Source organism: Rosa rugosa, chromosome 7 (assembly GCF_958449725.1).
Source record: "Rosa rugosa chromosome 7, drRosRugo1.1, whole genome shotgun sequence".
NCBI lineage: Eukaryota > Viridiplantae > Streptophyta > Magnoliopsida > Rosales > Rosaceae > Rosa > Rosa rugosa.
Window position 1 is genome coordinate 6,898,377 of NC_084826.1, and position 14,936 is coordinate 6,913,312.

The 14,936-nt window shown below is 40.6% G+C and overlaps 3 protein-coding genes across 3 annotated transcripts; all 3 read left to right on the forward strand.

Annotated features, from left to right (window-relative positions):
- The first annotated feature begins 1,140 nt into the window (after positions 1-1,140).
- On the forward strand, positions 1,141-4,494 carry LOC133723621 (bifunctional protein FolD 1, mitochondrial). Its single transcript, XM_062150512.1, has 5 exons — positions 1,141-1,450; positions 1,970-2,286; positions 3,215-3,451; positions 3,542-3,709; positions 4,130-4,494. Exons 1-5 carry the CDS (start codon positions 1,156-1,158, stop codon positions 4,298-4,300), a joined length of 1,188 nt encoding a protein of 395 aa, XP_062006496.1. The 5' UTR covers positions 1,141-1,155; the 3' UTR covers positions 4,301-4,494.
- A 4,163-nt stretch (positions 4,495-8,657) lies between these two features.
- On the forward strand, positions 8,658-10,001 carry LOC133722740 (F-box/kelch-repeat protein At3g06240-like). Its single transcript, XM_062149611.1, has one exon. The coding sequence runs from the start codon at positions 8,658-8,660 to the stop codon at positions 9,999-10,001; it is 1,344 nt and encodes a 447-aa protein (XP_062005595.1).
- Positions 10,002-12,593: 2,592 nt separating this feature from the next.
- Positions 12,594-13,903, forward strand: LOC133722741 (F-box protein At4g22390-like). Its single transcript, XM_062149612.1, has 2 exons — positions 12,594-12,810; positions 12,975-13,903. The coding sequence occupies exons 1-2, from the start codon at positions 12,594-12,596 to the stop codon at positions 13,901-13,903; spliced, it is 1,146 nt and encodes a 381-aa protein (XP_062005596.1).
- The last annotated feature ends 1,033 nt before the right edge of the window (positions 13,904-14,936 follow it).

Sequence of the window (14,936 nt, forward strand, 5' to 3'; positions counted from 1 at the left end):
CCCATCGGGTATAGGAGGCTCAAGCCCTCACTTCAACCCAACCGGGTATAAGAGGCTCAAACCATCGAGCCCTCATTTCACTCATCGGTTACATAACACTGTAGCCTAGCTACCTACAGTGACCCTACTCAAAGCCACCCGATCGAGTTATTTCTTCATCGGGATCAGAACTTGGGGGACTAGTCCATACATGCATAGTGCCCACCAAACCTTGTGCCATAACTAATCAAGTCCCCACCCAAGAAACATCTTGAACGGGAACTTGGGGGACTTGTACATGTCTGCAGTTACTTGACTGCCACAAGGTTTGGTACTATCTCCAGATCCCGCAGGATTTCCCAGATACCATATCGGGGGCCAAGTATCAGTACCCACCATGTCGGTGCTCACAATGGGCGACACCTTGGTTGACAAAGGCCTCGGCTTGCCCAGTGGAGTTCATTGAAAAATATACCAAAAACTGCTATAACCACAAAGGGATGAGCTGCATCCCACATCGAAGAAATGGCAAACATCTTTCCCATGCTCAAGTATATAAGTCAAACTCAACCACCTTCAAGAGGGTAATAACTCTTTCTCTACTACTGTTACTTTGTCAAATTACTTACGTAGCCTGACTTCAGCATCGGAGAGGCATAAACCGTCTAGTACGGTTTATACCTCTGACGCTGTGTGTTCTCTTTGACAGGGTCTCGAAGGTATCTTGTCCATTAGCAGCTGGTATAGCATTCTGTGTGATAGTCTCGAAGGAATCACCAGAAACAGTACCCTGCTCTAAGATCTAAAAGTTGGCGTGGCATTTGCTATGGTTGTTGAATCGGAGTGCATGGAACCAGCTGTTCCCTTTCTAAATGACAGTGATTAGTGCCCTACGGCTGAACATGCATGTACATCAATTCATGACATGTTTGTTGATACCGCCGATTGCTTTCACGCCAAAAAAAACAATTAACAATGTGACTCAAATAACAGCACGCTTTAGTGTCAAAAAAAGCGGTTTAGTTCGTGATTTTGGTATTATGTCTCTCTCAGTGTTCATTCACGTACCACCGGGTTGCAAGAATGGGCTTTTTTCGGTTTTTATTTTGTTGATAAGGCCCAAGTTAAGAGGATTTCTCGAATGGGACTGGTTTGTGTAGATAAGTAAATTCTGGAATGGTGAAGCGCAAAGCGAGGAGGCTCAGAATAAATACAAATTACAAGTTTAGTGGGGCAGAGACAGAGAGAAAGGGAGAGCGCAGAGCCACAATGATGCCGAGAGTGGCCATGTCATGGCGCAATGGACTCAGAATGAGAATCCCATGGAGAACCAGAGCCCTCAACACCTTAAACGACGACGTTCACTCCTCCCGCCCAATTATCGTGTCTCCTCCTCTTGTCTCTCTAGACATTCCTGACGATTGGACTCCTTCTCCACCCTCTTCACATTTTGATTTTCCTATCAATTGCTGTAAGTTTCACCCAAGTTTCCTGCTTTTTCAATCTTTCGTTGACTGATGTTCTGGGTGGTGTTTCATTGTTTTGCTTCTGGGCATGTCACTATGTGATGGTCTGCAGAAAACCCAGCTCTTAACCAATTTGATTGGTGTTTAAATATGAATATACTATTAAAGCTGTAATCTTTCGCAACTTTGTGTTTCATAATGTGTGATATTTGATGATTTTGCTTCTGGGTGTGTTAATCTGTGACATTGTGTGTGGTATTTCTTTATTTTGCTTGTGGGTAAATCACTATGTTGTGATGGTCTGGAGAAAACCAAATCCTTAACCAATTTGATTGGTGTTAAAAAATATATGTACACTAAACCCCAGTTCTAATAAAGATGTAATCTTTCATAACTTTCTGCTTTTCAATCATAATGTGTGATTTTGCTTCTGGGTAAATTAATCTGTGATAGTGTGGTGAAAACCCTTTTTGAACAATTTGATTTATTTATTTGGCTCCCTGTTTTTCTTATGCTTACCACAGCCCATGAGCAGACTACTGCTGTTATTGATGGGAAGTCTATTGCGGACGATATTAGGTCGAGAATAGGGAGTGAGGTAAGGAGGATGAAAGAGAACATTGGAATGGTGCCTGGGTTGGGTGTAATTATGGTTGGTCAGAGAAAGGACTCTGAGACTTATGTCAGGAACAAGATGATGGCTTGTGAAGAAGTTGGAATTAAATCAAATGTGGCTCACCTGCCTGAGCATTGTACAAAAGATCAGCTTCTTAAAGCTTTGTCAAAGTTTGATGTGGATCCCTCTGTTCATGGTATTCTCGTGCAACTTCCTCTACCACAAGTAATTTCTTAATCTGTGCCAATACTCATTTATGCAGCCTCAGTTATATGCATATAGAATTGAAGTTATAAATTGTATTCCAAATGGTCTCTCTATGATATTGTTTTTTATTTCTTTTATGTTCTACTTCATTCGAAGAATGTCAGAAACTGCTGCTTGATAGTTTCAATCTGGAAGAGATAATTGTAACTTACACACCTTCCTCCCTCCCGAGTGCAGTAGATAATTTCTTGGATATAAGCTGAGAAACTTAAATTCTTAGAATACTTAATCAACTAGACATATAATTTGATTAAGAATGATGTAATAAATTTTTGTAGTTCTTAATAGACACTTCACTAAACCAAACTCACTAAAAGGAATGCGCATTATTGGAAGCCTAAATCTTTAAGTCTTTAACACAACCACCCACCAATTAGAAGCTTTCTGAATTATTTTTGAAGTCTAATTCGTTTCAAGATTAGTTTGCATTTGGGATTTCTTTTCTGATGATAAATGCTTGCCTCATTTTTATGTCCTTGAAGGGTATTAGTATCACTTTAGGTGTTTTACACTTTCAACTTTTCAATCTTTTTTTTACTTCTGCTGCACATTATTATTAGGAACTGTTTCTCTATACATCTTTGAACTTTTCTGGTAAAATGGTATCTGGAAAATGTATGAATCCATGCAGTTCAAAGGTTGGGTATTTGGGGTTTACTGGCCCATAGGCTGGTTTTTCAGGCTTTTTTAAGTCCCAAGCTGACATGGTCAAATTGGTTGAAGAGAACCCTCCATCATAAACCAAGACCTAACCCATGAACACCCTAGTGGATAGGTATGTCTCTTAGATCGCATGTCTGGCAACTAAATAGTTGAGGTTTGATGCATTACATGTCAGAACTTGCTGCTGTTGTTTGGATGACTTACAACAAACTGTCTGGGACAGCATTTGGATGAGAGAAAAATTATGGATGTGCTGAGTCCGGAGAAAGATGTGGATGGCTTCCATCCAATTAATATGGGAAATCTTGCCATGAGAGGAAGGGAGCCTATGTTTATTCCATGCACTCCAAAGGGTTGCATTGAGTTGTTGCTCAGGTCTGGCGTGGAAATAGTTGGGAAGAAAGCTGCTGTCATTGGCAGAAGTAATATTGTAGGATTGCCCACATCGTTGCTTTTGCAGGTAATATCACATTCCTTTTCAAATGATAGAGAAAAAAAATAATAAAAGAATTTATACATTGATGATGTTTTGCCTACAAATGTTGTGCAGAGGCACCATGCAACAGTCAGCATTGTACATGCATTCACAAAGAACCCAGAACATATCACCTGTGAAGCTGACATTGTGGTCACAGCTGCAGGAGTGCCTAATCTTGTCCGTGGAAATTGGCTAAAACCGGGAGCAGTTGTCATCGACGTTGGGACCAATCCAGTTGAGGTAAACATTCTACATTCGTTGTGGATTATAATATTTAGAGCCAAATACACACCACATTTTGATGCTACTAATTTCAGTTTCAAAATATAGGTGACCAATGTCACTTGTTGCAATAAAGAAATGGTATTTTAACTGTTAAGTCTTGAAGGAAGGGAAAGGAATGAGAACGTAATGTAATAGAAAAGTAAGGATTACATTGTTTCTATTGTCTAGAGGTTCAAAATAGAAAGGAAACCTTTTCTATGACTACTTAACTATAGCATCCTTTGCATGTGAGCGTTTAGTTTTTCTTTTGTAGGTTGATGGTGAAAGGTGGAATTCATACAATTAATTGAACTGTTATATAGTACAAGTAGAAACTGACTTCGATTAACAATGACACTAACTAAGCACCTGACTAAACCCAATTTGTATTGGCAGGACCCTAGCTGTGAGCGAGGTTATCGCCTCATAGGAGATGTTTGCTATGAAGAAGCAGTGCGGGTGGTGTCAGCCATTACCCCAGTCCCTGGAGGAGTTGGACCCATGACAATTGCTATGCTTCTATCAAATACTCTTGATTCAGCAAAGCGAGCCTACGCCTTTACTTGAACCGTAATTTGTTAATGTATAGCTTTCTCCATGTATTTGAACCACTTTTTTGAGGTCTTAGTGAGGGAACTACTGGCCTGGATACTTGGTCCACTTTTAACTCTGATCACAACTAATGTGTATTTAGTTACTCAATGTGTCCAAATACACTCAATTTTGTTTTAACAAGAAAGGATGATTTTATTTTTTCTGAATGACCTTGAAATCACATCCTTGTGTGATGTAGACACCTTTTGTTTCACCCCCTGAGCCACACCTTTTACTTAATCTACCATGTAAAGGTATCCTGATCAGCTTCTTGAGCTCTTAGCCTATTTCTACTAGAGGGACACCAGAAATCAAATTTTATGGAGTACAAGGTTGCGTTTACTTTATATGCACACAGCTTCTTCAAACTTCATATAACATGTCCTGGTCCAGTAGGGTGATCGGGTCCCAAGTGGATTTCTCAACCTTAATTTGCTTTCTCTAGGTTTCATATCCTTATCAATAATATCAAGAAGGCCGGAAACTATCAATAATGGCTAGCCTGTGAAACTTGGAGATGGCGAGGGCACAGAGAATGAAGAGCACTAGAGCAGCAACAGTGCAGAGCTGAAAGTGATTGGCCTATTAGAATTGCCCTCGGATATCCTCAGTAACCTCCTCTCGAGATTGTCTGCCGAATCACTCTACTCCATCCTCATTAAGTGAATATTCCAACCTCTAACATCCTCACACAATCTTCAAACAGTTTAAAATTTGCCATTCATCAATAACTTTTATTGGACTCATTACCAATCTCATTCCAAACAAACAAGGCATACAAGAAAATAGCATGAGTTACACAACGGGGAACTACAGGAAACAAAGAAGGCCAGAGCATTCACATCACAGATGAAAGAATACTTCGTCAGGCTATGAAAGAAGAAGACACATTCACCTAGGAATGAAATGAAATTTAGGAAAACTTGGTATCTTCCCTTGCACAAGCGAAAAATCCCAAGCAATATATGAATTTATCGAGTCCACAGACAGAGAAACCTATAAGAGTGATGAAATTACAAAATGGCATAAATTTGGAGCAGTATTGCAATAATATTTGACAGAGAAACTGAATAAGATAATTGCAGGAAACAGCAAATTAGGAGGTCTGAATATAATCACTTTTTTGTCTTTTAGTCTTTTATTATAAGAAATTAATCAGTATAAATAATACACATAGGAAATTATCAATCTAAACATGATGGAGTGGTAGATGAGACGATTGACACCTCATTTGGGATTCAATTTTAGCATAAAAATTTGGGATCTCTAGTACTTTTTTTTTTAATCAAACCCAAACCCAAACCCAAAGGGCGGGTGGCAATATATTCATCGAAAGCCAGAATAGGCCGTTACATACCCTTTCGCTGCCATCTACAGACAAACAAGAAGGTAGTGGTAGTACCCACAGTGGTACATAGAAATAGACCTACCCATTAGACATTCATGAACGTAGATATAGCGGATATCTTCCTTTGGTACTACTCCAGAGCCGCTAGAGAAAACATATAGTGCGCACAAACGCTTAGCTTCCTAAAACAATGAATTATTGTAATTAGACTAACTAAAAACATAAAGATGGGCCTAGGACAAAAACCCTAGCCCAAAATACTGGAGTCCAAGTAGCCCAAGAAGAAGGCCCACCCAAGGCCCAGCATGCTGGGCTTGGCGCGGCTCCAACCATCACCTCCAAACCACCAAACTTCTAGCGCAGCTCCTCCTCGGTGCCTTCTCCATCATTTCCCCACTACCTCGAGTCTGCCACAGTCTGCCACGACCAAACCTGACGAACCCCGCCGCAACATGAAAACCCGATGAGACCAGGCCGCCACAAGTTGCATCCCCACGACCCAGTCTCGATTTCATCGTCCCCGATCGACGCCGCCACTGAATTCGAATCACGCCGTCGATCGAAGCCTCTACCGACACAAGATTTGTCACCTCCCAGAGATTACCTGCCGGAAACACAAAAACCAAACTGCACCTGCCAAAAACTTGAGCAACCCAATCCAAGGCCTACATGAACAGCCCATTCATTCCCCGTCCGGCAGCAAAACCACATGACATCGGCAGGGCCAAGGCCAGCCGAGCTGCCAGGGGCTGCCACCGGACGAGAGGTTAGCACTGGGGCGCCGCCGAATTAGGGTTTTCTCTCAAAGGGAGAGAGAAGGCTTCGACATCAAATTTCATTATGCATATAAGGATCTCTAGTACTAGTATAATAAATTTGTGTTTTAATTAGAAAGGATGATAAAATAACCTTGAAATCGGATCCTTGTGTGATGTAGACACCTTTTGTTTCACCCCCTATGCCACACCTTTTGCTTACTATGTAAAGTTATCCTGATCAGCTTCTTGAGCTATTATCCTATTTCTACTAGAATAAATTGTGATGGTAATAAAGGAAACCTAGAATGAGTAGGAATACTTGACGGACACTAGAAATAAACTTTTATGGAGTACAAAGGTTGCGTTTCTACAATACATATGTCATACAACCGTTGATTTAAGAAGTCCTGATTTCAAGATCTTCATCCAACAGACTATTTATTTCAGAATAAATTTAAAATTTAGCAAATTTTAAGATTAAATTTTACTCAGCATAATACCTAAACAAGCTAAATTCTCTAGCTAAATACTCAAATTTATATAACTTCATAGGGCTAAATACTGTTTAGTACCCTGTGGTATGAGCCAAACATCGATTCAGTCCCTCGACTTTCAATTTCATCAAAAACACCCCTACAATATCATATTATCGTCCAATAGGTCCCTCCGACTCAATTCCGTAAATTTCAGACGTTAAGTGCTGACATGGCATTTCCAACTCATCAAAAGTGGGGCCCAAATGGAAGTGAAATTCCCAAACTGACCCTGACCAACCAAATATGGAAAAATCCAAAATAAATTCGACACTTTGAGGTTGGGGAGACTCAAACTCCCCCCAACACATGTACAACCAAAAGCCCCAAACCACCAGACCACTTGCATAGTACTGCTATATTGCAAACAAAAATAACATATATATGTATAATATATATATATATATATATATATTTTTTTTTTTAAAGTCATCGTCCTTCTCCACCCATCACTCTCCTCCTCTCCTCTCCTCTTCTCCTTCCTCTTCTGCCATGAAAAAGGTTTTTAACAAGAATTGAAGCAAAAGAATCAAAATTGGCGAAAACAAACAGGTAGATGAGAAGCAACGACATCAGCTGGTAAAAATTACCTTGACGACATCGTTGCTGCGAAGAAATCGATGATTGGAGCTATCGATGAAGAAGACGGAAGCAGTACCTTGGGCCTGGATCAAAATTGAACCAATTTCCAGATCAACAACAACATCACATCGATAGATATACATATATATGCAGATACAAAGAGAGAAAGACGAACCCTAGCTTGTGAGAAGAAGAAAGATGAAACTGTGAGCAGATAGAAGCAGGCGAAGCGTGCGAGCGAATCCATGAGGGTGAGAGAGAGAGAGAGAGAGAGAGAGAGCTAACGGAGCTTCTTGGCGTTTGAGGCCGGACCACGAACTGAACGGAGGGGGAGGACAGGTTTCAAAGATCGGAGCAGAACCCAAAAAGGGTTTGGATGTGAGAGACGAAGAAGCCATTGAATTGAGCTCACAAAATCTCAGCTCACCCACAACAACCGAAGTTGAATTTCAATGAGGAGCAAAGGAGGAGCTTCTTCTTCTTGGGGTTAAATTTCAATTTCTTGTTAAAAACCTTTTTCATGGCGGAAGAGGAAGAAGAGGAGGAGAGAGATGGGTGGAGAAGGACGATGACTTAAAAAAAAAATATATATATATTATACAGATATATGTTATTTTTGTTTGCAATATAGCAGTACTATGCAAGTGGTCCGGTGGTTTGGGGCTTTTGGTTGTACATGTGTTGGGGGGAGTTTGAGTCTCCCCAACCTCAAAGTGTCGAATTTATTTTAGATTTGTCCATATTTGGTTGGTCAGGGTCAGTTTGGGAATTTCACTTCCATTTGGGCCCCACTTTTGATGAGTTGGAAATGCCATGTCAGCACTTAACGTCTGAAATTAACGGAATTGAGTCGGAGGGACCTATTGGACGAGAATATGATATTGTAGGGGTGTTTTTGATGAAATTGAAAGTCGAGGGACTGAATTGATGTTTGACCCATACTACATGGTACTAAACAGTATTTAGCCCAACTTCATAACATATCCTGGACGGGTCATTGAGTCCCAAGAGGATTTCTGAACCTTAATTTGCTTTCTCTAGGTTTCATATCCTGATCAATATATTAAAGAAGGCCGGGAACTTTCAACAGTAGCCTGTGAAACTTGGAGATGGCGAGGGCACAGAGAATGAAAAGCAGCAATAACGCAGAGGTAAAGGTGATGGACCTATTAGAATTGCCCTTGGATATCCTCATTAACATCCTCTCGAGATTGCCAGCCGAATCACTTCTCTGTATCCGATGCGTGTCTAAGGCCTTGTTAAACATGGTTGATGACCCCTCTTTTGCTAGAGTACTACACGCGCATCTACAAGTGCCTCAACTCATGCTTTTTAGTGGTCGAAAATATCATCCTAAGCCTGGGGGTATTGAAGTTTTAGCATCCCTGCAACCAGTCAAATACGATGGCTACAGGGCCTTGACAAAAGGCCAATATGAAATTAGTGTCACCGCGAGGAAAATATACAACTCCGAGGACTCACATTACAAAATAGATTTTGTTTTCTGCAACTTGTTTTTCTTGAGAAAATCTTGGGGAATTGGTCGCTTCTTAGTCAATCCTCTTAGGGGAGGAGAAGTTCTAAGACTTCCAATGAGTGACATTACAAAGTATGGCAAGTATTTCAATGTGACCCGGGATTGGTATGGTATGGGATTTGATGATCTAACAAATACATACAAGATTGTTCGTGTCTCCAGAGTTTTTAACGGTAGCTATACAGAGAACTGTCTTGTAACCCAGGTTCTTGTATTAGGCGAAAGCTCATGGAGAGAGATACTTTCGGTTCCCCCAGGTGACTTAAATGCTAATGAGCGTTCATACATTATGAAGAATGTATGTGCCAATGGAGACATGCATTGGTTAATTACTGGCAATTTCACAATGAAAGGAAGTGAAGGAACATGCCACATAATTTCTTTCGACTTCAAGAGAGAAGAGTTCTGTTGGACTCCTCATCCCATATTACAAAGCTCGAAGGTGAGCTCGGACTTGTACTTCAACTTGCACTTGCTTACCCTGAGAGGATCTATGGCCTTGGTGTATCAGTCTGCATCACAAGGTGGGACATTAATGGATATTGAGATATGGGTGTTAAAAAATTATGATAAAAAAGAGTGGACACGAGATTACAACATAAATAACAAACCTTTTGATGGATCTTGCCATGAGTGGGAGCACGGCATATTTTTCAAAGCATCTACTTATACAGTCTTTTTGGATCTCAATTGTTTTTCCGTGAATTACATAACATATGAGTACGGAGAGTATCCTACCATCTTGAGTTACACTAGGAGCTTGGTTTCCTTAAAAGAATATGGGAATTTGGTTGAAGGTGAACCATCAGATTATGGAAGCCTGGAAAGTTATGGCAAATTGATTGAAAGAGAAGAACAAGGCTTTAGTTTATCTGAGAGGCACGTGCTTAGATACACTTCATCAGGAGGTTGCTGAAGGGAGTGCCTGAGTTGGATCTGGTGGTTGGATCCATGCCTGGAAGTTAGTTAATGAGTGCATGGCATACTTTGTGAACATTGTAGAGTTTGCTGGTATTCCTTTTGGATATATGATGATGTGTTTCCTTGACTGCCATAACATTAATTTGGTGGGATACTTACCAACATTGTTAGCCTCGTTTTTCCTTCTCCTCACCAGCTCTTACTCAAATTTGAATTATTTTTAGACATTTTGTATGATTCCTTGCCGCTGAATTGTATTACTGAGCTGTTTCTTCTCTCTAATTGTGTCTAATATAATAATATTACAGTAATATTATGAGACTGCATGTTCAAGTATTCTACAGACCTGCTACGTTCTTAATGAGCCGTGTACAGTTCAACACAATTTGTTGGATGATCTACCATTAATGATCGAGAACTATAACAGAGAGAGTCTTTGAGTACATCGAATATCATCTCTATGAGGATTTGTCAATGGATGGTAATTCTATAGAACAGCTAGCAGACTAAGATCCTAAACTTTGTATATGGAGAAATACGTACAAAAACTCTTGGGATTAGCCCAAGTGGCGGGGGTTTAAATTTGAGTTAGGACTAGATAGCTGAGTTAGGGGTTCAATTACCCTCCAATTTAACAGGGAAAAAAAAGGGCCCTGACCACTTACCCAATTTCAGCCTAAAAATTGCCCACTTACTCCACTAAGAGTTTTTTTCTCCCATTTACTCAATCAAACATCTATTGATAGTATTGCCCTCATTTTAATTAATAACTACTCCCCTCAGCCTCTCTCTCTCTCTCTCTCTCTCTCTCTCTCTCTCTCTCTCTCTCTCTCTCTCTCTCTCTCTCTCTCTCTCTCTCTCTCATCTCATCTCATTCATGGCGAAATTGAATCGCTCCGTCAGAACCAGTCTCGCCGAACACATGGCCGTCGCCGTTGGCCTTAATCTCCGATTGGTAGCGTGCTGGCTCAGTGCTCGTCGCCGCAGAGACCACGGCGGAGTTGAGGTCCTGAGTAGCCAGAACGGGATCGGAATCAGTGAGGATCGGGAGTAATGCTGGAGAGGCAGCCGGAGTTCGAATTCGAGTCCGGGTCGGGTCCGAGATCGAGTTTGTTTCCGAGGGGTGAGACGGCGGAGGTGGAAAATGAAGACGAGGGTCGCGGCCCAGTTCTCCAACCCAAGCCGGCTGCATCTTCCGCCACCCAATCCGGTCACGACCTCCAAACCGCCGCCGGGGAAGCACCGGTGAAAAAACAAGCCGGCCTCACACTCCGGTGGGTGCCTAGAGCAATTTCTGGGTGCCCAGAGCACTTTTTTTTTTTTTGGTATACTGTGAGCTCCGAGAATGGGGAAGGAAAAAAAAGAAAAAAAAAAGTGAACTTGTACAAGTGAACATATAAATTGATCAATTGTGTCTGTAGTGTATTCATTTTGGTTTTGGGAGTTTATGCAATTCATTGGAGGGTAATAATATGATTATTGGGGGCAATAATATGATTATTGGGAGGCAATAAAAAGAGTATTGGGAGGCAATAATATGATTATTGGGGGAGGCAATAATATGGTTACTGGGTATTATTAGAGGGCAATAAATTTATATGCCGGAATTCGGTCACCAGTCCGATAGCCGGATTCGGGATTCCGGTGACTGGTCGCCGGAGTCCGCGGCCGGCCACTAGTCACCGGAGTCCGGCAAGGTCTCCGATAACTTCTCTCTCTAAGTGACAAAGAAGGAGAGGGCAAAATTGTCCCAAAAAAAAAATAAAAAGGAATAAAAAAATACTTAATTGGGTATTAGGGAAATGATCTTTTAGAGTGTTTGAGTAAGTGGGCAATCTCTTAAAGTGTTTGGGTAAGTGGGGTTAATTAACCCCAAAATTAGGTAAATGATCATTTTCTCAAAAAAAAAAAATCATCGGGTCGTAAATACCTCTATAAGACCAGGGTTGATTTTTCCTCAAAGATGTGCATTAGTTCAATGAACAAGTGAACAAACCAGGGTGCTATATATGGTCAGTAAACTACTTTGCTAATTTGATGTGCCATATACCTTTTGTTTAGGCGTTGAGCCACCACCAAAGTTATTTATATTGCTTGACTTCCAAGGTTTGCACGTTTTGACTTGCCATGACATTACCAAGAGTGCTCCTATGACCACCTCCAAACAGCGAAACCACCTCCGATCCAAACTGCCCCATGCCTCCATTCTCAGCTTTTTTGTCAACAAATCAGTGTCTATTTTTATATTTTTTTATGGATGACTTTTGCTGACGAAATATTTATTAGCAAAGCGCACATGGTCCATGGATCGAGTTTCTCCTCTCTGTTGATTTTTATAAGCTGCTGATCTTAGTAGTGTTTCCTGGATGTTTGGTTCTTATCAAATAACTGAAAATAGAATACATTATGAAGAAACAAGCAAGCTCACATATTGTCCAATATGGACTCCCAAGCCGATTCGAATTCCTAACATCTGCTTTCTAAAGGATTTGGTTTCATAACCCAATGAGGAAAGAGGATTTGCATTATTATAAATAAATAAAAAGGATGGAAACTTCAAGAGCAGCAACAATGCTAAGCTGTGGTGATGGACCTACTAGAATTGCCCTCGGATATCCTCATCACCATCTTTCTGAGATTGCCGGCCGAGTCACTCTATGCCATTCGATGCCTCTCTAAGGCCTTGTTAAAGATAGTTGATGACCTCTTTTTTGTTACACTGCACAAGCGTTTACTCATCACCACCAACAATGTTGCTCAAGTGCCTCAACTCATGTCTTTTGCTCGGCGGTTTGCTCACGAGAGTAGTCCAGTTATAGGGGCCTTGCAACCACTGAAATACGATGGCAGGGCCTTGACGAAAGGAAAATATGCAATTAATGTCTCCACATCATCAGACTGGCCTGACTACACGGCTTAATTACACCAGACTTTGTTTTCTGCAACTTGTTTTGCTTTCGAAATATAGATTATCGGGGCCTTTGCTTCTTGTTCAATCCTAAGGGAGAAGTTCTAAGGCTCCCTAGGAATGAAGTTACCAAGTATGTTAATTTTTCTCATGTAGACCGTGATTGGTATGGTATGGGATTTGATAATATGACCAACACCCACAAGATTGTTCGTGTTTCCAGAGTTTCTAATGGTAGCGGTAAAGAGAGCTGCCTAATTATATCCCAAGTTCTTGTATTAGGCACAAGCTCATGGCGAGAGATACCCTCAGTTCCTCCTGGTAATTTAGATTATGATTTAAGCTTTGTCAAGAATGTATGCGCGCTTGGAGACATGCATTGGTTGATTACTGGTAATTTCATAAGAGAAGGAAGTGAAGGAACATGCCATATAATTTCTTTCGACTTCAAGAAAGAAGAGTTCTATTGGACTCCTCATCCCCTGTTACAAAGCTCGAACAAGCACTTGGACTTCTTCGACTTACACTTGCTTACTCTAAGAGGATCTATGGCCCTGGCGTATACTTCATCATCAGTAGGTCGGACGACGGATATTGAGATATGGGTGTTAAAAGATTATGACAGAAAAGAATGGACGCAAGATTACACCCTAAATTGCAAAATGTTTCATAAGTTACTTTGGAACTTTGGATTGAGGGATATTACATGTGGTGAATGGAAGCATGGCATGTTTTTCAAAAGTCATTCATATATGTTCTTTTTGGACCTCAATTGCTTTTCCATAAATCGCATGGCATTCGGGAATGGGTTCTATACTAATATCTTGAGTTACACTAGCAGCCTGATTTCCTTAAAAGATTATTGCAATTTGGTTCAATTTGAAACACCGGAAACTGGAAGTTATGCCAATTTGATTGAAGGAGAAGAACAAGGCTTTAGTTTATCCGAAAGGCACACACTGCAAGGATTCGTTTACATGAATAGGTAGCTCAAAGCTTTAGTGTCATTTTCACTAGTAGTTCGAGAAAGTGTCCGATGCTACTCACTGTCATGGAGTTGAAAAACAGTACATTGCAAAGAAACTGACTTGCTCTGTGTTATGAACTAATGGTTTTGCTCACCCTTTTTGATATTATGTACTTCACTAAGAGGTTGCTGAAGAGACTGCCCGAGTTGGAACCGATGTTTGGCTCCATGGATGTCAGCTGTGGTGAAAGAGAGCATTGCATGCTTTCCATAAATTGTAGAGAATGCTCTTTTTGGATATAAGATGTGTTTTAAGTCTGGATTCTCATGGGAACAAGACATTGGTTCAAATAAAGGGCTTTTGGGCAAGAACTGGAGCCTGAATCTTCGCGCGGTCAGAAAAAATGGATACAGAACTCAACAGAAGTGTAGATTAAGAAAAGAGAAACTAGAGTACAACAGCTGAGAGGGACAATAAGGGATTACAGGCTCAAATTTCAGAACTTAAGTCATTATCAAAAGACATAGTAGAACTTTTTGGATCGAAGGAAGAATTAAGAGGACACCAATAATGAATATAGTCAGCTACAGGAGAAATATTCAACGATCTCTGTCTATAATGCATAAGCAGCATGAGAGTGCAGCATTGGTGCAGAACTGCAAATGAAGGGATAAGAGGCAAACGGGACAGGGCTCGAACTGGACCTAGAATATCTGCAAGCGCAGAGATTCAGAACAAAGAGACAGAAAAAAAACTGAGAGAGAAGAATGTAGGAGTCCAAACCCGAATTTCAGAACTCGAAGCGATATCAAAAGACACATAATGCGAGTGGAAATTTACTAACATTATAGTTACCGACATCTGTAGCCTTGTATCCTTCTCCTCACTAGCTATTAATGAAGTTTAAATTAGTTTTAGACGTTAGTGTTGCTTCCTCTGCCTAGTTCTATAATTCAGCTCGTTTCTACTATCACGTTGTGCCCAGAATGTGATGTAGTTTATGCGTTCTACAGTAAATGTTCTTAATTAGATGGTTCAGCAATATACGATAGAT